Source organism: Xyrauchen texanus, chromosome 27 (assembly GCF_025860055.1).
Source record: "Xyrauchen texanus isolate HMW12.3.18 chromosome 27, RBS_HiC_50CHRs, whole genome shotgun sequence".
NCBI lineage: Eukaryota > Metazoa > Chordata > Actinopteri > Cypriniformes > Catostomidae > Xyrauchen > Xyrauchen texanus.
The window spans coordinates 31,224,209-31,248,906 of NC_068302.1; the positions used below are offsets into that span (position 1 = coordinate 31,224,209).

General features: G+C 40.2%; 1 protein-coding gene, 1 long non-coding RNA gene and 6 other non-coding genes across 9 annotated transcripts; all 8 read left to right on the forward strand.

Annotated features, from left to right (window-relative positions):
• The first annotated feature begins 13,101 nt into the window (after nt 1–13,101).
• Nucleotides 13,102–16,290, forward strand: LOC127620967 (uncharacterized). 2 transcript variants are annotated; one of them, XR_007967826.1, is made up of 11 exons: nt 13,102–13,136; nt 13,935–13,969; nt 14,153–14,194; nt 14,379–14,411; nt 14,592–14,642; nt 14,823–14,853; nt 15,040–15,096; nt 15,286–15,394; nt 15,554–15,627; nt 15,801–15,845; nt 16,024–16,290. It is a non-coding gene; the product is annotated as an uncharacterized LOC127620967 (long non-coding RNA). The 2 variants fall into 2 exon arrangements; XR_007967825.1 differs by having other exon boundaries at nt 13,103–13,136; nt 15,572–15,627.
• Nucleotides 13,455–13,535, forward strand: LOC127621537 (small nucleolar RNA SNORD74). Its single transcript, XR_007967867.1, has one exon. It is a non-coding gene; the product is annotated as a small nucleolar RNA SNORD74 (small nucleolar RNA).
• Nucleotides 14,017–14,088, forward strand: LOC127621540 (small nucleolar RNA SNORD75). The gene has a single exon (XR_007967870.1). It is a non-coding gene; the product is annotated as a small nucleolar RNA SNORD75 (small nucleolar RNA).
• LOC127621535 (small nucleolar RNA SNORD79) lies at nt 14,447–14,527 on the forward strand. Its single transcript, XR_007967865.1, has one exon. It is a non-coding gene; the product is annotated as a small nucleolar RNA SNORD79 (small nucleolar RNA).
• Nucleotides 14,674–14,759, forward strand: LOC127621538 (small nucleolar RNA snR60/Z15/Z230/Z193/J17). Its single transcript, XR_007967868.1, has one exon. It is a non-coding gene; the product is annotated as a small nucleolar RNA snR60/Z15/Z230/Z193/J17 (small nucleolar RNA).
• LOC127621539 (small nucleolar RNA snR60/Z15/Z230/Z193/J17) lies at nt 14,891–14,977 on the forward strand. The gene has a single exon (XR_007967869.1). It is a non-coding gene; the product is annotated as a small nucleolar RNA snR60/Z15/Z230/Z193/J17 (small nucleolar RNA).
• On the forward strand, nt 15,884–15,955 carry LOC127621536 (small nucleolar RNA SNORD47). Its single transcript, XR_007967866.1, has one exon. It is a non-coding gene; the product is annotated as a small nucleolar RNA SNORD47 (small nucleolar RNA).
• Nucleotides 16,291–17,497: 1,207 nt separating the features above from the next.
• On the forward strand, nt 17,498–23,553 carry tor3a (torsin family 3, member A). The gene is made up of 6 exons (XM_052094342.1): nt 17,498–17,926; nt 18,166–18,264; nt 18,614–18,879; nt 19,372–19,547; nt 23,050–23,174; nt 23,303–23,553. Exons 1-6 carry the CDS (start codon nt 17,770–17,772, stop codon nt 23,548–23,550), a joined length of 1,071 nt encoding a protein of 356 aa, XP_051950302.1. The 5' UTR covers nt 17,498–17,769; the 3' UTR covers nt 23,551–23,553.
• Nucleotides 23,554–24,698: the final 1,145 nt, after the last annotated feature.

Below are 24,698 nucleotides of genomic sequence, written 5' to 3' on the forward strand. Positions count from 1 at the left end.
ACTGATTTCTAAGGCTGAAGGGATTTATAGACTTGTGTACCATTCACTGTCCCTCTATGTAGATTCTAAGATGTGTGCTGCAATTGTTGGTATTTTATTTAATTTATCTCGAGAAATAAGATTATGTTTAAAGGAAAAAATATTATTAGAAGTTTCTCGGAGGGAGGGTTAAATGCTCTAACTTTTAGCACTATTAACAATATCTTTAAAATGAATTGGTTCAAGCATTATGTCGGTGGGAATAATTCTGCATGGTGTTTTTTTTTTATCCCAAACTTAATTTTCAATAGATGAGGTGGACTTACGTTTTTACTTTCCTGTGATTCCAAATGCACTTCATCTCCCTATTAAACTGGCCAGTTTTCAAAAACAAGCTCTAGAGGCATGGAAATTAGTCTACAAACATAATTTTTCTCACCACTCATGCATTATTTAGAGCAATCAAAATATATTAAGAAAAAAAACAAGAATGTATTTAAGAAAGACTGGTTCGACAAAGGCCTAATTTTTGTTGTAGACTTAATAAATCATTCTGGTGGGGGGGCCTGGGTAGCTCAGCGAGGATTGATGCTGACTACCACCCCTGGAGTCATGAGTTCGAATCCAGGGTGTGCTGAGTGACTCCAGCCAGGTCAACCAAAATGGCCCTGTTGCTAGTGTGGGTACAGTCACATGGGGTAACCACCTTGTGGTCACGATTAGTGGTTCTAACTCTCGGTTGGGCGTGTGGCAAGTTGTGCATGGATGCCGCGGAGAATAGCGTGAAGCCTCCACACACGCCATGTCTCTGCGGTAACGAGCTCAACAAGCCGCGTGATAAGATGCATGGATTGATGGTATATATCGGTGTGTGTGTATATATATATATATATATATATATATATATATATATATATATATATATATATATATATATATATATATATATATATATATATATATAATTATTTTAATTTTGTTATCATTCTGGTGATGTATGTAATTACAGTGACTTCATTAAAATGTTTGGGATAAACGTTCCTCTAAAAGAATCCATTACATTTTTTTCATAGTATTTCCTCAACTACATCTCATAAAAGCAGCCAAAAATTATAAACCTGTAGTTGGTTCACTTCCAGGTCTTACTGTTGGGGCCACTGACCTCAGGCATAGGCGGAAATCGCGGGGGGGGGTCAGGACCCCCCCTATCTGAAGGTTGTCCCCCCCTAAAATATCATTAAAATATGTGTATTGTAAATAATATAATGATATATTCTTAAAATAATGTTTATTGTCCCCCCCAACATTTTGATGAACTTTTCGCCCCTGACCTCAGGTTTTAAAAATATTTTAACTTTATACATTAGAAAGATCTTATCCAAAGATAATAACATCTTCTCTAGTGCTGTCAAGTGGAAGCAAGATTATCCTTTGCTTTCTATTCAGAAGTTGTGGTTAGACATCAATAAATATGTAATTCCAAACAAGGCTAAAGAGATTCATAACGTAAGGGATAATCCACGGCTAGGTGTGCCTAAAACGATTTTAAATGCATGCCGTGGCGGACTTAGAAATCTTTTAAAATTCATTATTTTCTAGTGTTGGGTAAGTTACTCAAAAAAAAGTAATTAATTACTAACTACTAATTTCATCTTCTACAGTGTAATTAGATTACTGTACTAATTACTCTTTCTGAAGTAATTGCATTTCTTATTACTAATTAATTTCTAAAACCCTGATCAACCTCGACCAGATGAAAAATACAAGGATAGACATGAAACTTTTCTTTTAATTCTTTCAGATAAATCATATAAAATCAAATGAATTATTAATGAATTGGCCAAAGAATTTAAGGGGGCTGCATTAAATTAGAAAACATACATTTTAACTAGATGTTAAATTTAGATTTTAAATTCACTCATTTAAACAGAATTGTTCTAGAGTCTATACAGTATTTAACGAAATTACAACAGTAGTAACTATTTTATTAAATGTAATTACTGAAAAATTAAGAGTAATCCCTTTTTTCAATGAAAGGTAATTTAATTACAGTAATGAATTACTTAGTAATGCATTACACCCAACACTGTTAGTTTCCCTAAAGAATAATAAAAAATCTAATTAGACATCTCTACTTTTGAAACCAATTTTTTTGTATGGAAGATGGCCTATGTATTCCCCTGTTAAAGGAGCAATGTGTAACATTGACATCAAGTGTTTAAAATGGATACTGCAGTCCAAATTCAAAATATTGGAGAGAGTTGTCTCTCCCGCTCCCTCCTCCGCAGTCTCCAAGTTCACGCGTGTTGCCAGGTTGAGGAGACGCTACAGGAACGAGCAAACTAACAATGGCAAGCAACGCCATACACTGTAAGTTGATCAGTGTTTGCCCGGGAACTTGTTTGAAATCTGGCAACCCGGTGTGTCGAAATACTATTGGGAAATGGGCAGTGAGCGGGAACACACAGGCCAAAACACAAACAGAAATTCCGGCCCAGAACAGACATTTCGAAGTAGAATATACTGGCTGTAATATATTTAGTTGTTGCTCAGAGAGGAATCTGATTCTCCATAGGCGTGTACTGCTGACAGAGTTTTATATAAGTTTATCTGGAAGAACAAAGCAGAGTATAATTAGGAGCTATTCTGAGGGTGGGTTTAATGTTGATTTTAGAACTATTAATAACATATTTAAAATTAATTGGATAAAGCATTGTTTGGTTCAGAGTAATTCCTTATGGTTTTATATCCCAATTTGTTTTTTGAAAAAGGTGGTAGACTAAAATTTCTACTTTTTGGTGATTTTAATTGTAATAAGCTCACCATTAAGCTAAACAATTTTCATGAGCAAGCATTGGATGCTTGGAAAATAGCCTTCAAACCACTGATCTATATAGGACCCAGCCGACCAGCCGACTACATGACAGATTCTTCCCCCAAGCAATCAGACTTTTGAACACTTGATCTCTCACGATCAATATACATCAGCACTGCTCTTTATTAATCTATTATCTCACACTGGACTGTCATAATTATATTCTCTACAATATAAGTACAGCATATATAGATATATATTTTTATATATACAGTATATACTTTTTTATTTTTATTGTATGTGCACTCTATATTGTGTGTATTGTTTACTTTACATTGTATATTATATTGTGTTGTGTAATTATGTGTACATTTGATGTGTAAATTGTGTTGCGTAAATCTGATGTTTATTGTATATGCTATATGTCTTGTCACTGTCATGACCGCTATGTTGCTCGGAAATGCACAAAAGACTTTCACCCACTGCTGCACTTGTGCATACGGTCGTGTGACAATAAAGTGATTTGATTTTGATTTGATAAGTGCTTCAAACACATTTGCACCCCAAACTCATGGAACAATCAGCACATATTGTCCAGGAACAAGTCTATTTTTAAGAATGATTGGCTTGAAAAGGATGTCATCTTTGTCTCAGACTTGCTGTCTGGTGATGGTGAACTTTATTCTTATGAGCCATTTATTTCTGTTTCGGTGCTCTCTTGTTCATTTAAAGATTTCAAATCAATTTCTACTAAAAACTCATTTAATGTACAATCCCTTAGTTGGACAGATTCCACATTTGTGTATTGGTGGTCTCATAAGGGATGTTAGTCTCCGAAAGCGCTTGTAAAATGACACAAAATTTTCCCATAATTTCATCTGATAAGATTTGGTCTGAAGTTAATAAAATGTTAGCCTATTACCTAATAAAGTTAAGGAAATACATTTTAAGGTTTTGAATATATACTACCCTTGCAATGTTTTTCTTAATACATTTAAGGAAGATATTTCACCACTATGTTCTTTTTGTAAAATTGAACCCGGTTTACTATGTGCATGGAAATTAAGGATCTTTGAACACAGATTTCTTTGTTAATATTTGATGTTATTCATAAAATAATTGTGATAGAAGAAGACATGATTTTGTTCTTGAACTTTAACACTGGTTTTCTCATAGTTGACCATACCATAAAACTAGTAACTGCTTGGGAAATTTCATTTACATAAAGCAAAAGTAACAGAGATAAAACCATGCTTCAAATTATTCTGTATACACAATGTTATATGAGTCTATGACTACTTTAACAAACAAGAAGGCAATAAAAACATATCTTCTAATGGTGATTGGCTCTTTTGGCTATTAGGCGGGACTTCCGTTGACCAATGGGAAAACGCCATCTGAGAGCAGGAAGTGCCTGTCTGTCGAAAGAGTAGGAGAACCTGCTTCTGGCAACCACCAATCATTAACGTACAAACAGTTGCAGCAGCCAATCGCTAAACTTCCAGACTAACGAATGACAACAGCAAACAGAGGATTCCCTTTCGAGAGGTCTCTCCTATTGCGTAAGTAGCTTACGCTATGGGAAAACTCAGTTTCTCGAGAAATATTGAAGTCTTTATGTAAAACGCATTGCAGCTGCACAGCAGACAGCAATGAGCGAGGCGGCTCGGTCATTGGCTGTGCTGCGGCAACTTGCTCGACCCAAGACGGGGCGACTCTGAACGCTGCGACCAATGAGCCGCTTCACGCCCAGCGCTCAGAGCCCGCCAAGATTGCCGTGGCTAAGGCTATATATTAGGCGCCCCGTCATGAGAGTTCTTTAGATTTAATCTCCTTCAGCAAAGACCTTCTCTTCGCTGGATCCTCTGGATTATTGGATTCTTTTCGCCCACCGTCGACAAGCCTACAGCAGGACTGCTACGAGGACGCCGGCGCCTTCAGCCGCCTTCAAAGCCTTCTGCTACGCCATCCGGCACGCATCACCTTATATCCTTTACTAAGCAATAACTTTTCAAGTGTTCACCTCTGCGACGCTTTTTTGTCCTTAGTAAAGAGCAAATTCGAGGCGTTGTTTAAAATGCCTTCGACCTGCGCCTCGTGCAGAGGCCCTCTTCCTGACGGGGACCGTCACATTATCTGCGCTCGCTGCCTGGGACCTGACCACGCAGAAGCTGCTCTCACTCGAGGCGGATGCCCCGAATGTGACTCCCTGGGCCTTGCCGCATTCGCCGCGAACGAGCTTGCTACCACCGTGCTGCCATCCCCTCTGGCAGCCCTCCGCTCACGGAGGCCGCCAGAGCACGCGGTCTTCAGTGACGTCACGTCGGGCCAGTCCCCGCGTGCTTCACCACCACCCGAGGACTCCCTGCCGCCAGTTCTATTCATGCAGGCAGACCAGCACCCCTCCGGAGCGCTGGGTCTCGTCTCGTTCGGCGCGTCAGGGGACAACGGTGAAAAGGATGACAGCCTTCCATTGAAGCTGCATCCGACGACTGGCCGGGCTCGGCCTTCGACCCCGCGCCGTCAACACTAGCGGACACGAGCAGGGGCACCAGCATGGACTCAGAAATCATCCGCATACTGTTCAAAGTCGTGGAAGACATCGGGCTTGACTGGTCTTCTCCGGAAGAACCCGCCCGCAGCCGGCTGGACGAGTGGTTCCTGCAAGGGCGCCGGCAGGCCCCTCGACAGAGACCCTCCCCTTTCTTCCCCGAAGTTCACGACGAACTCACAAAGTCGTGGAAAGCCCCGCACTCTGCTCGCCTGAAGCCTTCTTTCTCTTCCTCGCTCTCCTCGGTGGACGGCGCGAGAGAAAGAGGCTATGAGGGAACCCCGCCCCTCGAGGAGGCTATGGCCAACCATCTGTGCCCACCCTCCACCGCTGGATGGAAAGCCAAAGCTTCTCATCCCTCGAAGCCCTGCAGATCTACCTCAGCTCTCGCCGGTCGCGCATATGCCGCCGCCGGCCAAGCTGCGTCAGCGCTTCATTCCATGGCTGTTCTGCAGGTCTATCAGGCCAAACTTCTTCGCACCATGGACGAATCTGGACCTGAACCTGAGGCTTTCAAGGACCTGCGCAGCGCCACTGATGTAGCCCTGCGAGCCACAAAGGCCACCGCCCAATCCATCGGCCGGGCCATGGCTAACCTGACTGTCCTTGAGCGCCATCTGTGGCTGACGCTAACAGAAATGAAGGACGCGGATAAGGCGCCATTCCTCGACGCGCCTATCGCCCCAAGCGGCCTGTTCGGACCGGCGGTAAAAGAGTTCGCTGAACGCTTCACTGATGCCCAGAAGAATTCGCAGGCTATGCGTCACTTCCTGCCAAAGCGCTCCAGCTCGTCACAGAGCCGCCAGAGACCGCCTCAGCTGCAGCAGCGAGCCAGGGCGGCGCCTCCCGTTTTCCAGCCCAGACCTGAAACGGACACTCGACGCCGGTCGCGTTCCGCTAACCGAAAGCAGCCGCCTGAGCGACGGGGACCTCGGCCCAAGATCGTGCTGAACCCGGAGCCTCGTCAGCCTTCCTAGCCATAGGAAGAAAGAGAGAGAGTGCGTGTCTCGCAAAAGCCGGACCACTCTCTCCAAAACGTGTAAAACATTACCCAGTCCCCTTACAAGCGGCTGGAAATGTCTGTACAGCAGTCAATGGGCCAGTCACAGAACTCGCTCACCTGCAATCAAACGCCGTTTTAACGGCAACACGCAGAAATCACAAAAAGAGTCATTTTCTGCCTGTGTCACTAAGGGGTCACGTGTCCACACTAAAGTGCGCATTCCCACATATCAATACTGTCCAAACAGTGCCGAATACTTCCCCAGCTCAAGCTGGATGCCCCATAAATGTAGATCGTGTGCCTATTGTCATGTATGCACCACTACACACAAGCACTGTTCCCACAGTTATAAACACTTCCCCAGTAAAAGCGGGAAATACTATAAAGGTAACGCGCGTGCCTGCTGTCATGCATGCACCCCTACACACAAACACTGTATGCATGCCCAAAACCCCCCCGCCGCAAGCGGGAGGCTTTATGAAAATGGCACGCGTGCCCACTACGGTATTTGCACCCCCACCCATAAGCGCTGCCCATACAGTTTCAAACAGTTCTCTGGCCCATGCCGCGAGCATCACAGATGCGGCGCGCGAGCCAAGAAACTCCCCGCTAAGAACGGGAAGCTTTATGAAAGTGGCGCGCGTGCCTATCACAATGTATGCACCCCCACCCGTAAACACTGTCTATACAGTTTCAAACATTTCTCCAGCTCATGCTGCGAGCATTACGGAGATAGCGTGCGTGCCTGTAATCTCACACGCACCCCTGCACTCGGCACTCAACAAAGCTCAGTGTTAGCACAAGGCAATTCGCCGGCAGGGTCCATACGTCACTGCGACACGCCTCCAGCCAGCATTCAGCCCATATCTGTGCGAGCAAAAGCCTGGGAAAAAATCCCCAACATGCCGAAATGGGTTTTGAACATAATAAGACACGGTTACTCGCTTCAATTCGCTCGCAGACCACACCGCTTTTCAGCGGTGGTCGAGACAAAAGTGAGGAAAGATGTTTCACATATTCTACGCACCGAGGTGCTCAAACTGATAGAGAAGAGCGTTATAGAAACTGTTCCTCCCTCTATGAGCGAGGCGGGTTTTTACAGCCGCTACATTCTCGCTCGAAAAGGATGGTGGCCTCCGCCCCATCCTAGATCTCAGACATCTGAACAAAGCTTTAATGATTCAGCTCGCTCAGAATGTTAACGACCAAACATATCCTCGCAGCAAGTTCGCCCCAGGGATTGGTTTCTATCAGTGGATTTGAAAGACGCTTACTTTCACATTCGATAGCGCCTCATCACAGGCCATTTCTGAGATTCGCTCGAGGGACAGTCATACCAGTACACAGTACTACCATTCGCCTATCATTGGCCCCCGTACATTCACGAAATGTATGGACGCAGCACTTTCCCCTGAGACAGCGGGAGTGCGAATACTGAATTACCTCGATGATTGGCTAATCCTAGCACAATCAGAGAGTCAGTTAACGACGCACAGATCTTGGATTATCAGTCATCTAGAATGTCTGGGTCTGAGAATCAATTTTGCAAAGAGCGTGCTATCCCCAGCCAGAATATCTCTTTTCTGGGAATAGTGCTAGACTCAGTGCAGATGACGGCGCCTCTCATCAGAGCACGCTCGCTATTCGGCGCCTTGCAACATCATTCAGAGCGGTGCACACGCTCGTCAAACGATTTCAAAGGATGCTCGGTCTCATGGCCTCGGCATCAGCTGTACTCCAGCTAGGATTGTTGCACATGCGTCCTCTCCAACGCTGGCTCAAGAGCCGTGTCCCCACTCACGCTGCGGCGCTCGGGCCACTTTTTAATCAGAGCTGAATCACGGCTGTATAAAAGCCCTGACACCCTGGAAGGCCGTCGACTGGTATCAAACCGGCGTGAGTCTGGGCGTGAACACGCGGAGAAAAATGATCACGACAGATGCCTCCAAAATAGGATGGGGGGCCCTTTACGAGGGCAGGCCTGTCTCCGGTTTTTGGTCAAACCCAGAAAAGCGCCTACATATAAACTGTCTGGAAATGAAAGCGGTCGCCTTGCCTCTCAGAGCCCTGCTTCCGTACCTGAAAAACGAACACGTCCTGGTCCGAAACGGACAACATGACGGTAGTGTCGTATATAAATTGCCAGGGTGGACTCAGGTCGAGCTCCCCTGCACTTATGGTCACAGCACAACCTGCGCTCGCTGAGAGCAGCGCATGTGCCAGGCATCCTGAACCAGGGAGCGGACATGCTGTCCAGAGACAAGGTTCTCCCAGGAGAATGGTCTCTCCACCCCCCTGACGGTCCAGTGGTTATGGCAAACCTTGGGCGAAGCAGAGGTCGACCTCTTCGCCTCCAGGGAAAATGCGCACTGCCCTCCTTTCTTCTCAAAGAGCACGGACGCGCTCGCCCAAGTCTGGCCGAGCCGCCCCTTGTATGCGATCGCGATGCTACCTCAGGTCATCAGTCGGATCAGGGAGGTGAAATTTGCAGTGCTCCTGGTAGCCCCACTCTGGAAGAACCAGACGTGGTTTCCAGAACTGATGCAGATGATGCAATCTGCCCCATGGCCGATTCCGTTGATGCTGGACCTCCTCAGGCAGGCCAACGGGATGATTCTTCATCCCCGCCCCGATCTGTGGGCCCTTCATGCATGGCCCCTCAACGGGTTCCAGAGAACCTCCCCAGCGGAGTGTTGAGAACCATCACTGAGGCGCGAGCGCCCTCTACGAGGCGCTTATATACCCAAAAGTGGAAAGTGTTCAGTGACTGGTGTGATACCAAGAGCTTGAACCCCAAATCGTGCGAGATACCAAGTGTACTCGCCTTTTTGTAAGAGCTGCTGGAGGCGGGCCGCACACCCTCCACGCTCAAAGTCTATGTGGCTGCCATAGCGGCGTCACACAATCCTGATAAAGGACGCTCATTAGGGAAAAACGACCTAATCATTCATTTCCTAAGAGGCTTAGGAGGATGAACCTCCTCGCCCCCTCGGTACCGATCTGGGACCTGGCCACAGTCCTGGACGCACTCAAGAGTGCCCCGTTCGAACCTCTCCGAACCGTGCACCTTAAACAGCTCTCGCCAAAACTGCGCTCTTGCTGGCACTCGCCTCAGTCAAGAGAGTGGGCGTACCTGCACGCGCTGTCATCAAGCTGCTCGCCTGGAATTTGGACCTAACGACTGCAGAGTTGTCCTTAGGCCAAAGCACGGGTATATTCCTAAAGTGCTCTACACACCCTTCAGAGTACAGGTGATATCTCTGGCAGCGCTATCGCCTTCAGCAGACTAAAGCGACGCTTAATTTACTCTGCCCGGTCAGGGCGCTCAGAGTATACTTGGAACGTTCTGCCCCGCTCAGACAGACGGAACAATTATTCGTGATGCTTTGGCGGCCGCACTAAAGGTCTTGCAGTTTCAAAGCAAAGAATATCGGCTGGATAGTAGATGCTATAGCTGGCTTATGAAGCCAAGGGCCTTCAATGCCCCTTAGGCGTCAGAGCTCACTCTACGAGGAGCATGGCCTCCTCGTGGGCGTGGTCGAGTGGGATACCCATAGAGGATATTTGTGCGCGGCAGGCTGGGCCTCGCCTCGACATTTATCAGGTTTTATAACCTACAGGTCCCCTCATTGCATTCCAACATTCTATCAGCCTGACTGTAGTATGGACTGGAGTACATATATGCTGAGCATTATCTCCTCCCTTATAAGGTCCGTCTCTGACTGACTTAGGGAGTTTTTATGCATATCAGTAAATAGAAAAATCAGTACATAAGATATGTGCGTGTGTTTTTACAATGAGCGTCCCACCATGGGCCACCTTGGGGCAAAGGCACTCTGTATTATCCCATTATATAGCTCGCCGCTGGCCGGCTCGTTGAATAATCACTTTGCTTTAAGGCTCAGGCATCCGCCTCTGGCTTTATAGAGCGAAGTCAGCACGCACGGCGTTTTGCATGGTGTTCCCATAGCGTAAGCTACTTACGCAATAGGAGAGACCTCTCGAAAGGGAACGACTTGGTTACTTACGTAACCTCGGTTCCCTGAGAGGAGGGAACGAGTATTGCGTAAGCTGCCATGCTTGTGCTTGGTCAGTCGCTTCAGTTGATTGAACCTAAAGAACTCTCATGACGGGGCGCCTAATATATAGCCTTAGCCATGCCAATCTTGGTGGGCTCATTGGTCGCGCGTTCAGAGTCACCCCGTCATTGGTTCGAGCAAGTTACCGCAGCACAGCCAATGACCGAGCTGCCTCGCTCATTTCTGTCTGCTGTGCAGCTGCAATGCGTTTTACATAAAGACTTCAATATTTCTCGAGAAACTGAGTTTTTCCCATAGCGTAAGCTACTTACGCAATATTCGTTCCCTCCTCTCAGGGAACCGAGGTTACATTAGTAACAGAGTCGTTTTTCAGTGTTAGCGGTAGAGTTCGTTTTATAAAAATAAATAAAACATATTTAATCGTTTGTATAAAGATTAAAGATAATTTTTGTATTGTTTTCCTGTAAAATTATAAAAAAAATCAGTTTGATTTATCTTGTTTTAGAAACAACACTGCATAAGATATTTAGGTTTTTCAGAGAATGTATTTTTAACGTGTGTTTTTTTCGAACTACTGGAAGAGCTTTTATAGGCAAAACAAGTGAAAAAATCTGAAGTGCTGAAGAAGTAATCCAAAGTATTTATCTGTAGTGGAATACATTTCAAAAGTAACCCTCCCACACATGTTTGTGCATTTGATTTGTCTTGAAAGCTACACAAATGAGTGACATGCATATAATGTTTTAAACATCATGATTTATATGTACAGAGAGTCATATTCATTGTGTTTCTGTCATTTCATCTAACCATACATTACACCACAATTAAGATTGAAACAGTACAATACAGCAACTTAAACAACTTTTGTAATCACATTATTCACAAAAACTAGGTTGTTAATGGGATGCCTGACATTTATCTCAATCAAGGTCTGCTTAATAAACTATCCGTCCGCAATGAAACAATGAGTTAATAAATGTAATCGCCAATATAAAACTTTCAAAAGCGATGGGCAAAAAATAAATTCCAAAATGTTGAATAGGTAGTGTTGAACTAGTCCTAAATTAAAGCTGTTATGTCAGTCATGCAACAACCCCCAGTGATTTTCTAAAAGGAAATAACTTAAGTAAACCAAAGACGACATTCCAGAAGCTTGGTTTTATTTTAAACATGTTCATTTTGAACTTTTTGCTAACGCTTTCAGCAAAATTACATTTGTGCTTTTATTATGAAGGTGGAAAAAACTTCTTCCCCTCAAGCATGCAAGTGATTGGCTGCTGCCATCGACAGCCCTTCCACTTCCGGTTAGTTTGGCAGATACTTACTGCTGCCAGCTGCCGATTTATCTCTGAACCTTATTATAATTGTTCAATTATTTTAATAGAAGTGGCCCATCTCTGCTAAATAATCTCTGTTTAAACACAAATTAAAAATCATTTAGACACTCATTTTGATGAGAATTTATCTAATGTATACTAAATATAGTGCTCAACTGCTGTTGTGATACAAACTTTTATAGACATTTTAAAAATATTAATATTGTTTTTCTCTCCATTAATCAACAACTACCTACACCAAATGGCAGTACAGCGCCACCTGGTTTAGATGAATTGCAATATTTGTATTTTTTATTGCTTTAATCAATATAACATGACAGTCAAACCAACTGAAAGCACAAGAAATAAAAATTAAATAAAATAACAAGAAAACTAACAAAAAGGTACATCGACGATATACAGATTTCAAAAGGCTATAAATTATACAATATACAATGCACATAATATTAAGATTCAAAAGGAAACATTCAAGGCTTTATAAAAGTTAATACTTTTTAGCGCTTTACTCTTTTTTTACTCCTGTTAAAATATGAAAGTAATATTTTACTTCTATTTTGAAGTGTGTGAAGTTTGGTTTCTATGACGACCATTTACATTTATAATATTCCATGCTTTATGTTCAATTTTACCATCAAAATAAAACAAAATATCCTCTTTCCTTAAATGCATATCAATACCCATATTCATCTTAATAAAATATTCTAAATCACACCAGAAAAGTTTGTATAGATACAATAAAAAAAAAAGGTTCTTTGAAATTGAAATGCTTTCAATTTCAAAGTTATAAAAAGCAGATTTTAAATCAATATCTTTCCTAAATCTTGCAATGACTTGTTTAACAGGGTAAATCCTGTGAATAATCTTAAATGAGACCTCACAAATCTTATTGGTCACACAGTATCTTCTTGTAATTTTAAAGGTTTCTTCCAATTAATATTTTGAAATTGTGCATTCCAAAAACACAATAATTATACCTTCCAACTTAACAGTAAAGTCAATATTTGGTCTTGAAACAATGTTATATTTTAATAATTCAATAAGTTCATAAGGTATAGCATCAGTCACAGTCATAAATTCCTTAAAAGATACTGGGAAGGGATCTTTTCCAGAGAATTCAGAGGGTGTAAGTATTGTGTCACCAATAAAATATATTTTTTAAACCAACTGTCAAATAAAAAGGATTTATTTCTGTGCTTAATGTATTTATAACAATACATATTTGTAATTAAACATATGTGAGGGGTAAAGTTGTGTTTATACATAATTATCCATGATAGTAAGACCTGTTTATGGTGAATTGCAAAAGATTTTTTTTTTCTCATGAATTTTCCCAGAATTCATTGCGCAGAAATCGAATAAAAAGCAAGACGACACGTTCATCCGGTCTCATTCAACCATGGTTCGTCTGAAGGTGAGCAGTCGAAACTTGATCTTATAATTAACCTACATGTTAAATCTGTACTTTTTTTGTTTGTTGTTAGTACATTTTTACGTCAATTATTTTGTTTATTCTATGTTTAAATTGCGACGGATTTTTCTTTTTCTCAATGTATTTGTACGGAGAGTCTCTCCCACGTGTTACAGGCCTCAAATTGTACTGCGCTTTAAAGAAATATAATTTGCGTGATCTTGATTTTAATTAAGCATACTTTTGCTACTTAACGCAATTGTCAGCTCTCTTTACCATTATTCATTCATTATTAGTCCACGTGGTTGTGGTAATTTTCATGTGCACTTAGTATGATGAAAATTATGTTGGTAGGGACATCTGAGAAATCCTGATGAATGCCAACAGTTCTGACATGTGCAACTGCTATATTTTGCATGCATTTTCAGTTTTACTTAAGACTTACGAGATAATCCATTTTAATTTGTGATTTCTTTGCTAAAATAAATGAAAGGACAACCGGTATCAACCTTAAATCATGAGGTATCTGAACTTTGAGTCATGAGTTATTGCCTAATTACCTATACTAAAGCCAATGATCAATGAATGATTAAGAGTAGTGGAGTGAATTGATTTGTTAACTTGTATTCTGAGGCTTTAAATTTTGCTTTTGTGTAGGGTTTAAGTGCACTAAGCATGCGTGCATTGGTAAATTGTGTTTACAGAGAAACCGAATGCTAACGTTCCTGATGAGTGCATTTTATGTTGTGCGTTCAGTTAACATTGCAGCTTCTAAGAACCATGTAATTTCTTGTTTTCCAGGTCCAACGAGGTTCTTGTTGGATGATTAACAAAAGGTACATGAAATCATGAATCTTATTCTGCAATAAGTTCTGCATATTTATGCCCATGATGAATAAAATGAATAAGAGTAGTGGACAGGAGTGATTTCTGATAACCTTTGTATTCTGAGGCCTTTACATTGCGCCTCTTGGATTTTAATGTTTGGTGCACTATTACAATGCCAGTTCTATTTACAGGTGTTTGGAAGGAAGCTGGAGCATTATGTCCCACTCAACAAGGTAGCTTAACTTTCTGTATGCATACATTATTGCTTGAGTGCCTAATGATGACCCCATTTGCTACTCTTGAGTTCAGGCTGATGAAATTGCAACCACCTAAATTTATAATCTGAAGCACATAATTTGTACCTTTTTTAGGTATGTCTTGCATTTTCTTGGTTTAAGCTCTACCTTTTTTACATAGGTACACGTGTGCAACGTGGCTGTATTTGAAAGGGTGAGTGTTGCCAAAGAACTGCCACTTGCCACAATCACTGTTTATGATGATTGTTTTATAAAACAATGGGAATCTCTCTGAATTAGACTGAAAGACACATGCATACTGAAACAGTGCAGATTTGTAGACAATTGTTGTCCTCCTTTCCCCCTGTACTAATTTTACTTTTCATTACTTCAGGATGCTCGAGTCAAGCATGGACTGCTAGAAGATTCTATCAGTGAAACACTAGTGAGTACTGATTGATTCGTTTAATAAACTTCTGATGCAAATGATGAGAGCATAGTTCAGCAGAAATATACATGTAGAACACAGAGCAATGTCTTTCGCTCCTATCTGATGCATTACTAATTTTCTACTTGTGTGAATTGTCTCTTTGGTGGGTGCCTTACAAGTGTTTTCTCTTTGCAGAATGGGCCCTGCAGAGCAGCACATGTTCCTGGTGAGCATTAGTTTGAAAAACTTAATGGTCTGAGAACTTGATGTGTAATGATGACTGCATAGTTCAGCAGAAACATACATGTAGAACACAGAGCAATGTCTTTCGCTCCTAGCTGACACATCAACGTTCAACAAGTGGTGTTTAAAGTTTATAGTTCCTCGTTTGAAGTCCTTTTGGTTTGTGCAGATCTTCGTTAACATCTGTCTGTGGGAATGACTAGTCCTTCAACTGGCCCATTTCTAGGTAAGTTTAGGCCACTTTTGACCTGAGATAGAGAGAGATATATATATTTATTTTTTGGTCTTAAACTGATGAATATGAATCAGGTCTCTGATCTGTTTGAGGATATGAATAATTTTCTGACTGAGACTTTGGTGGACAACATTGAGTCCCTTTAAATGGAGCTTGGTATTAATGGCTTTCACGTTTTAGGGCGGATGACCAAGTAATTTCAGAGGGGACCAGCTGGGACTATTTGTAGCAGAACCAATGTTGTCGTCATGGTTATTTTTGTGGTGTACTGTTTGTCCCTGACCACAATGTAAGTGTTTTGCATGTTTCTTACCATTTTGATCTTTGCATGACCATTGTGATGACTTTTGTCCACTGACTTTGCCATGGAGTATGGATATTAGCTCTGGCTGATCTGGTCAGTAAAGGCCTGTATATCCTGAATCTCATAGATCCTTTGTTCTAACAGGTGTCTCCTTGTTGACAGGTACAAACGCTCTGGGTGTTCCATGTGGCAGTTGAATGCTATGTGCACTCTTGCAGGTTAGTTTGTCTGCAGACATGTTAAGTGCGCCCCTTAGTTTTGGTTCTGTGATGCCTACAAATGTCTGAACTGAACACTTAATGTGGACAGCATTTTAACTGATTAAGCCAGATTCTATGTTGGGCCAAAAGTGAAGTGTGATCAATTAACCAGCTACAACATGTGTTTACAGGTATCTCAGGCCTTGATCATGATGAAGCCTTCTGGATGTGTTCAGGTGCGACTCTTAAAATTGTCTCTGATTTTGTTCCTTTCAACCTGTGATGACTCGATTCTGCCAAATGAGTCTGCTGATTATACTCCTACCGTTCCATTATCTCTGAGGTTGATTTTGAAATTGGTTCTTCTGTTGGTGTTTTTATTTTTATGCCTGACATGTCTATTTTTCTCTGCAGGATGTTTCCTACACTTAATGACTGACTGCACAAAGATGACATCGATTTATTTATTTTTCCCTCTTGTAAAGCTGTTACTTTTTCTGGAGTCCTTGAATTATTCAATTTTATATTAAAGTTGTTGGTTTCTTTTTCTGAACATTTGACAATTTGTTCATGAATCTGGATTGCCTAAATGCACTTGAAGGAACCAACTATCCTTAACCAAAAGAATATTTGAAGTTCAATAAAAGTTGAGTCACCAGAAGTTATTTTGAGTGGTCCTGCGTTCATTAAAACAAAAGGTTAGTGTTTCACTTGCAATAGAAGTGAATGGGGCTGCTTTTTTTTTGGTAAAAATGGAGCTTAAAGCGGCGCATAAAATTTAAATTTCGGCTGTTGAGTGGTTTGCATTTGTCTGTAGCGTTTGCAATAGCGTTTCTTTAATACAATTTGATCAAATATGAGTATTTAAACTCTTATTGGGCAGTAAGTATTCCTATTATTGGGTGGATTCTTGTCTGATCAAAGCGTGCTCTATTGGCCCGTGTTAATTTTATACGCAAACGTTTTAGCGTTTCCATATGGAGGGCAAAAATAATAAATGCATGTAATGAAGTGTCGATACAATTTTTGTATGACTTTTTTTTTAATTTTATTCCCGACTATATTACATTTGTCTCTTGTATGATAATTATGTGGGCGGGTCCTGCTTGCCTTTGGCTTATTGTAGATTAAAGCGTGTGCTCCATTTACTCTTGAGTTGTTTTGATGTGACATTAGGTCATAGCCATATTGTGTAAACTATAGCTATTTGTGGGGCTAAAAACATAAGCGCTCAAGTCAATCCAAGGTGTATTGGTTATACTGGAATCACAAAATATATGGGGAGCCGTTTCTTCAACAAATTCTCCAAGGAAAAACTATAGCTGACGCTTCACATATAGCTAGAGATGCGCAACTTGTAGTCGACAACCACACATCAAATGACTTCCATTTAGGGTAGAGGTGCTTATGGTTTAGGAGAGCTGTATGCCGGTATGAATGTCGAAGCACATACTGGTTAAACTCTGCGAAACGTTCCCTGCATAGTCAGAGTGTGCTAAGGTGGGACGACCATCTGCTTCCGGTAAGTACTATTGAGCGCTCAACCAACTCACTGGAGCTATACGCAATGACCGCTTCCCTCATTTCCATGTTGCGCACAGAAAAGTAATAAATGTGTGAATAAATAACACCAAAAAAAATGCAAAATAAGTTACAAATAAATATAGAAAATAATAAAGGAATAAAGTTATATAATACATTCAGGAATAAATGTAATTTAAAAACTAATATTTGTTTTAGCAAGACATATTCCTTTATTTTCTTTTATTAAATTTATTTTTTATTTATGCTGGTTTGGGCTCCGTATTTCCAATGAAGTATATCTGACACTAGCGATTATTCCCCAACAGTCTCTAAAAGGACTTTGAAGTCATCACACTACAGTGAATGGGTTTACCATGTGACAACGCAGTCTGCGCGGTCAGAGGAGTATTTGACATCCAAGTAAATGCATCGCTATTGAATAAAAGATGCAAAGTAAAGATTTGACATGGGAGAGATGTCATTTATACGCCCATTTTAGAACTCCTTTCATAGCATTCTACCTGCTATTCTATTTGATGCGGCCTGCAGTCAATGAGATTCGGATATGAATGGACCCTAGAATAAAACCTAATAGCTCAATGTTAGTTGACGCATGATCTATTTTCGTCGGCACCGATGATTTCAATAGGTATCTTACTCGCACTCCTGGCTGAAGCGGATTTTTTTCAGTTCAACAGCATTTCAAATGTGTCTACCTATTATTTAAATTACCTCTATTGCAATATTTGGGAAGGCGACTGTCAGCAAAACCAGGATGATGGGACCCAACAAGGTAATAAGAGCATTTGAAAATATATATATTTTTTTATCAAAAACTGTTAATAGTGCAGCTACGTACAAAATACAATGTAAAATGTATACGTTAAGATAAAATATAATACATGTATAATGTTTTTGTAAACACGAAAAAGCTAATGCAGAAATAAATACAAGTAGTGCATTAACGATAATATATATTTCCAAATATATTTAATTCACTCTTCTTTGTGCCTACTGGGGACTTTTGTTCAGGGTTTCCCCAGTACTACACTGGCATGCTGGCTACTTGGTACTGCAGCCTGGGTCAGTGCTGTGATTCAGGGGACTGTAGGATTACAAATAATATCACAGGTAAACCAATCAACATTGTGCATTTTTTTTTAACAACATCTGTTTTTTTTTGTTTTTTTTATTTACCACTAACTTGGCAATATCAGAAAATTGTCATTTTCAAGCCTGGAACATCACGTAAATAAATATGGAAATTTCTATAGCCAATGTAACTTTTCAAGTTATGCTCCGGCTAAATATTCCATTTGCTGGAAAATGCTTTTTGAGAGAGTGATCTCTAAAATAACTTAATCCATATCCAGTAATAAATAACTGAAAAGTGATGGAAGTTCATCGGTCAAAGGTGTGTGAAACAAACTTCATAAATTCTTTGAGAAATTGATGCATTATCTTGCGGATGCCTGTTTAGGTTTGGAGAGAAATCTTCAAGTTAAGCTCCATGGGCAACATCTGGCCCAGTCTGTGGTTCTGAAAGCAATTCAAGGCTTTGTCAAAAACCCTGAATCCAATAAACCACTGACTCTGTCCTTCCACGGCTGCTCTGGGACAGGCAAGAACTTTGTAACCCGAATAGTAGCAGATAACCTGTACCGGGATGGTATGAAGAGTGAATGTGTGCATTTGTTCATTGCCCCGTTCCACTTTCCTCATGCCAGATTGGTGGACGTGTACAAGGTGAGCAAAGTTTGGCACAGTTAACATCCACATTGCTGCCCACGTCAATTTTTCTGATTCCGTGATCGTTGGTTGATTTACTATACCTTTTAAAAAGGTCATCCATTATTTTTGGATAGATTAGAGTCAATCCTTAGTGTAATGATGTGCTATTATTTCTACCATAAATCGTCTGCTTGAATATATAAGTTTTAAAAACAAATTCCTAATGGTTCTTGCAACACAGCTCACATAGGCAGTGGTCCAATACAGTCACACAATTTGGGCATCTGGGGAACATGTATTGGACAACTGCCATTAGAAAGTGCCAAAGCCATGGTACGATAGTATGATTACACAATTCAGTTTATAGTAAGATCATCTGATCCAGTGAACAGAGAAATGTCAGGGTGCCAATGTTCATAGTCTAAATGTTGAAATATATGTGTATGCGTTGGTGAATCCTATTCTTACGGTCAGTGTTTGTATTTGTGTGGGTGCATTTGTGACCAGGGCCAGTTGAGACAAGCTATTCGAGACATGGTTCTGCGGTGTCCACAGACTCTCTTTATCTTTGATGAGGCAGAGAAGCTTCATCCAGGTCTCATTGATGCCATTAAGCCTTACATGGACCACTATGATAATGTGGATGGGGTCAGCTATAGGAGAGCCATATTCCTGTTCCTAAGGTTGGTGTGTTCTTAACAGGCCCAAAATATATACAGAATAATTGTCAAAGGTTCAAAAAGGCTATGAAAAATATAAATAATTGTCATACTATAATGCAAAATATTATGCTGCCATAAACATTGTAATAACCAATGTCAATGTGGATCCATTTGAAATGTTTTATTTTATAATAAATATTTTTATTGACTAATTTTAAAATTTGTTGTTGCTTTGAAGGAATATTCTGGGTTCAAAACAAGTTAAGCTCAATTGACAGCATTTGTAGCATAATACAAATTTGTAGTCCCCCACCTTTATTTGAAAAAAGCTAAAATCGCCATTGGTCGGGTCAGTCCATAAACATTAAAATACACATTGTTTCAAAGGTATAGCCACAAAACGTAAATATTATACATGCTAAAATTATTTTAGTGTGATAAAATCACTCATCATGTTAACAATTTATTATTGGACATGAGTTTACACTGAAATGGTGAGAAATGTTATCACAGTAAGCTTGTTAACACATAAAATGCTTACATCTTATGGCAATACTTTTGAAACAGTGTTTATTCTTAAGGGCTGGCCCCATTCACTTCCATAGTAGTGCCTTATTGTAATTGTGACATTTAAAAAAATAAAATAAACGAGCATGCCTGCATGCAACAAATGATGTCAACTGAGCTTAACTTGTATTGAACCCTGAATATTCCTTTAAAATAAGATAATGCTGTAAATAGAGAAAATTATATACCTGTATATATAAATATACACTCACTGAGCACTTTATTAGGAACACTATGGTCCTAATAATCACATGAATAAGTAGGTGTACAGGTGTTCCAAATAAAGTACTCAAGTGAAAATGTGTGTGTATGAATGTGTATATATATATATAGTCCTGACATTTAATTGTCACTAACTACTTTCTTGTAAGAATGTGAAATGTCAGAATAATAGTAGAGAGAATTAATTATTTCAGCTTTTATTTCTTTCTTCACATTTCCAGTGGGTCAGAAGTTTACGTACACTTTGTTAGTATTTGGTAGCATTGCCTTTAAATTGTTTGTACTTGGGTCAAATCATTCCGGGTAGCCTTCCACAAGCTTCTCAGAATAAGTTGCTGGAATTTTGTCCCATTCCTCCAGACAGACCTGGTGTAACTGAGTCAGGTTTGTAGGTCTCCTTGCACATGCTTTTTCAGTTCTGCCCACACATTTTCTATCGGATTGAGGTCAGGGCTTTGTAATGGCCACTCCAATACCTTGACTTTGTTAAAAAGCTATTTTGCCACAATTTTGGAGGTATGCTTGGGGACATTGTCCATTTGGAAGACCCATTTGCATTCAAGCTTTACATTTCTGGCTGATGTCTTGAGATGTTGCTTCAATATATCCACATAAGTTTCCTTCCTCATGATGCCATCTATTTTGTGAAGTGCACCAGTCCCTCCAGCAGCAAAGCACCCCCACAAAATGATGCTGCCTCCCACATTCTTCATGGTTGGGATGTGTTCTTCGGCTTGCATGCCTCACCCTTTTTCCTCCAAAACATCTTTGGTTATTAAGATTAAGATCTTTATCTCCATGTGCACTTGCAAACTGTAGTCTGGCTTTTTTATGGCAGTTTTGGAGCAGTGGTTTCTTACTTGTTTAGCAGCCTTTCAGGTTATATTGATATAGGACTCGTTATACTGTGGATATAGATTCTTGTCTACCTGTTTCCTCCAGCATCTTCGCAAGGGTTTTTTACTGTTGTTCGGGGATTGATTTGCACTTTTCGCACCAAACTATGTTCATCTCTAGGAGACAGAATGCATCTCTTTCTGAGCGTTATTATGGCTGCGTGGTCCCTGGTTTGGCTGAGTTTGAAGGTAGGCCTTAAAATACAACCACAGGTACACCTCAAATTCAGTACACCTCCTATCAGAAGCTAATTGGTTAATTGCCTAAAGGCTTAAAGGGCACCTATTATGGCATTTAAAGTGTTCCTAATATTGTTTTGGGAGTCCCCAACAACAGTTTTACATGCATGCAATGACAAAAAACACTTTTGTTGTCTTATAATATGCATTTATGTTTACCTGATTTGCTCACCGACTCCCAAATGATTCGTTCAATGACTCATTTTTCCAAACCCCTCCTTTGCGTGACGCTAATCTGCGGTGATTGGTCAGATGACCCAGTCAGTTGTGATTGGTATACTCTGTGCAGAGATTGTCGGAAACGGAACGCCCATCACCGCTTTGTAGTAAAAAAATCTAAATCAGAGAAGGAATTTGAGTTGATTTCTGTTAGCGATCATAGCCCAAAGTTCGGTGGTAAACACCCAATCAGTTATTGTTTGCGTTAGCCCATATTGATAAAGCACTGCATTACTACAAGTTATTGCTCTATTCTTTATGACAACTCCAATAACATCGACAAACATTTCACATATTTCAAAAAAATTGACATTGGAGACGTAGAAGCTGCGCTGAGCGTAATGTACACAACACACACAAATACTTATTAAGCATGCTAAAAAACACATAAAAGTTGTGGTTGTGATTCGGAGGAGGAAGCTGATCCAAATAATCTTGGTACTGAACTTTCCTTCAGTATCAACCGGCTCGCGAATCCACACTTGAAAGCATTCATGTTCGTAAAGCAATCGTCATTAAAATGACGCGAACACAGCACAAGGGTCGGCTATACTTGTGTGGTATAGTTGTAAATATAAACTCTAGCCACTGATTCTTCACATGCTCGTCCCTGGGCAGTGAAAAAAAGGTCGCTTTTGATACGCACTTCAGAACACAGCGTCTTGTTGTCGACATGATGTTTTCAAGTTTTCCCTGGTGTCTGCGCGCGCAATGAGTGGGCGCGGCCAATTTGATAATTTTTCGTCTTGACGTCACAACGAAAAGGAAAATGACTCATTGGAAAAACGATTCATTACATTGACTCAGAGTCGACTCCTACTTTTGAGAGACAATAACTTTTTTTACGGTGAACTTTCATATATAAAACTTTGCAGGATGTTTTTGTTCACTTAAATCTATGTTACACACTACATGAAAGGTAATTTTCAAAATTCCATAATAGGTGCCCTTTAACATAATTTTCTGGAATATTTTGGCTGCTTAAAGGCACAGTTAACTTAGTGTATGTAAACTTCTGACCCACTGGAATTGTGATATAGTCAATTAAAGGTAAAACAATCTGTCTGTAAACAATTGTTGGAAAAATTACTCGTGTTAGGCCTAAACAACTTTCCAAAACTATAGTTTGCTAAAATTAAATCAGTGGAGTGGATAAAAAATTAGTTTTAATGACTTCAACCTAAGTGTATGTAAACTTAACTCTCTCTATATATATATTTATAATGTATGTAATTTTTATATTTATTTATATATATATATATATATGAGTGTGTGAGTGAATGAGTGTGTGTATAATATATATAAATAAATATAAATGAATGAATGAGAGCAGTTGTTCAAACAACAACAACAAAATGTAAGTTTCTTTATTGCTTTAGCAATATTGGTGGTGCAGCCATCAATGAGGTGGCTCTGGATTTCTGGCACTCGGGACAGAATAGGGAAGACATCGGCATGGAGGACTTGGAGCACCTTCTGCGGGCTGAAGTGATGGAGGCAGAAGGTCTGGGAGAAAAATAGAAGTCTAAGGCTATTCTTTAATTTAGATACAGAAGGGCAACAGACTAACAGTGCAATTTTAATAGTTAATGCCTTGATTCCTATTCCCAAACATATTATTTATCTTTGCAGGAGGTTTTGCCCAGAGTGAGCTCATGTCAGGCCATCTGATTGACTTCTTTGTACCATTCTTACCACTGGAGTATCGGCATGTGAAACTGTGTGCTTGTGATGCATACGCAGCTCGTGGCCTTGAACCGGATGAGGGGACGCTGGACGAAGTGGCCAAAGCCATGTTGTATGTTCCTAAGGAGGAGAAGCTCTTCTCTGCACAGGGATGCAAATCAATTCCTCAAAGGATCGATTTCTTCCTGCCATAATGGAGCACAACTGAGAATAAATGAACACAGCAAAAAAAAAAAAAAGTAGCTGCAGATATCTGAAATGCAAAATATATGTTATACAACATTGAAAATGCAGAAGAAAGACTATAACTCTATACCTCACTCTTGAAAGTTAGGACAGGTAGAGTGGGGGCTTGTCCATGGCAACCCTACTCTAATAGTTTTTTGGTTATCTTTTTATGTACTTCTATTTTATCGATTTCTCCCAACCAGCGTTACAGTTTACATAAACTGGTCTGCACTAAGAAACAGAATTTTTTAAAAACGAAGATCGCAGTGACAGTAATGCACTTACAATGGAAGTCTATAAGGCAAGCAAGAAGCACTTTGAATATTTCAAAAGTATAACCATAATGCTTAAACATTACATGTGTTTGTTTGTGAATGGTAAAATAGAATAAATTAACAACTCATGTCATGACCAGCTAAAAATGGGAAACCAGATCCTTTTGCTTGTTCTTCATCACCAGTATGTCTATACTGTTCCAGGAAGTGACATGAAAGGGACACATGGCTGCATCCTAATTTGCATACTATCCATCCTAAATACTATGCAAAATTAGGATTATACATCTCAAATCATAGTGCATAAAATCATGCCAAAGTTGCTGGTATACTGTTTCCAGTGGATTTATAATGTATGCATCTGTGCATGCGTTTTGGGCTAACATTTATATGGAAGAGGAGTACACTGAAAACTCTAATAAGTTGACTTTGCTCAGTAAAGTGAGTAAATTGTTCCCTTAATTGAATTGAGCAATGGCATCTTCAAAACTAATGTTATTAAGTTTATTTAACTTGGTGATCATATAAAAATAACGTAACTATTTAAGTTAAGGCAACTTAACTAGATATGAACAGCCCTTTTATTTAGAATCATAATATAGATTTTTTTTTTTTTTATCACAATGTGATATGGTACAGTTTTGAAAGTGGTGCAGTTATCCTCTAAAATGTTCAGATATCTGTTTTTGTTTTTTAAATTAAAGGGCATGTAAAACAAATTGCTAAAATGGTAGCTTGAGATTGAAGGAATCATTATTTTAATGATATATATATTTTGATACTTGTTTTAATGCCCTATTGTTTTTCACTTATACTGCCTGCACCAATGTTTCTGCAGT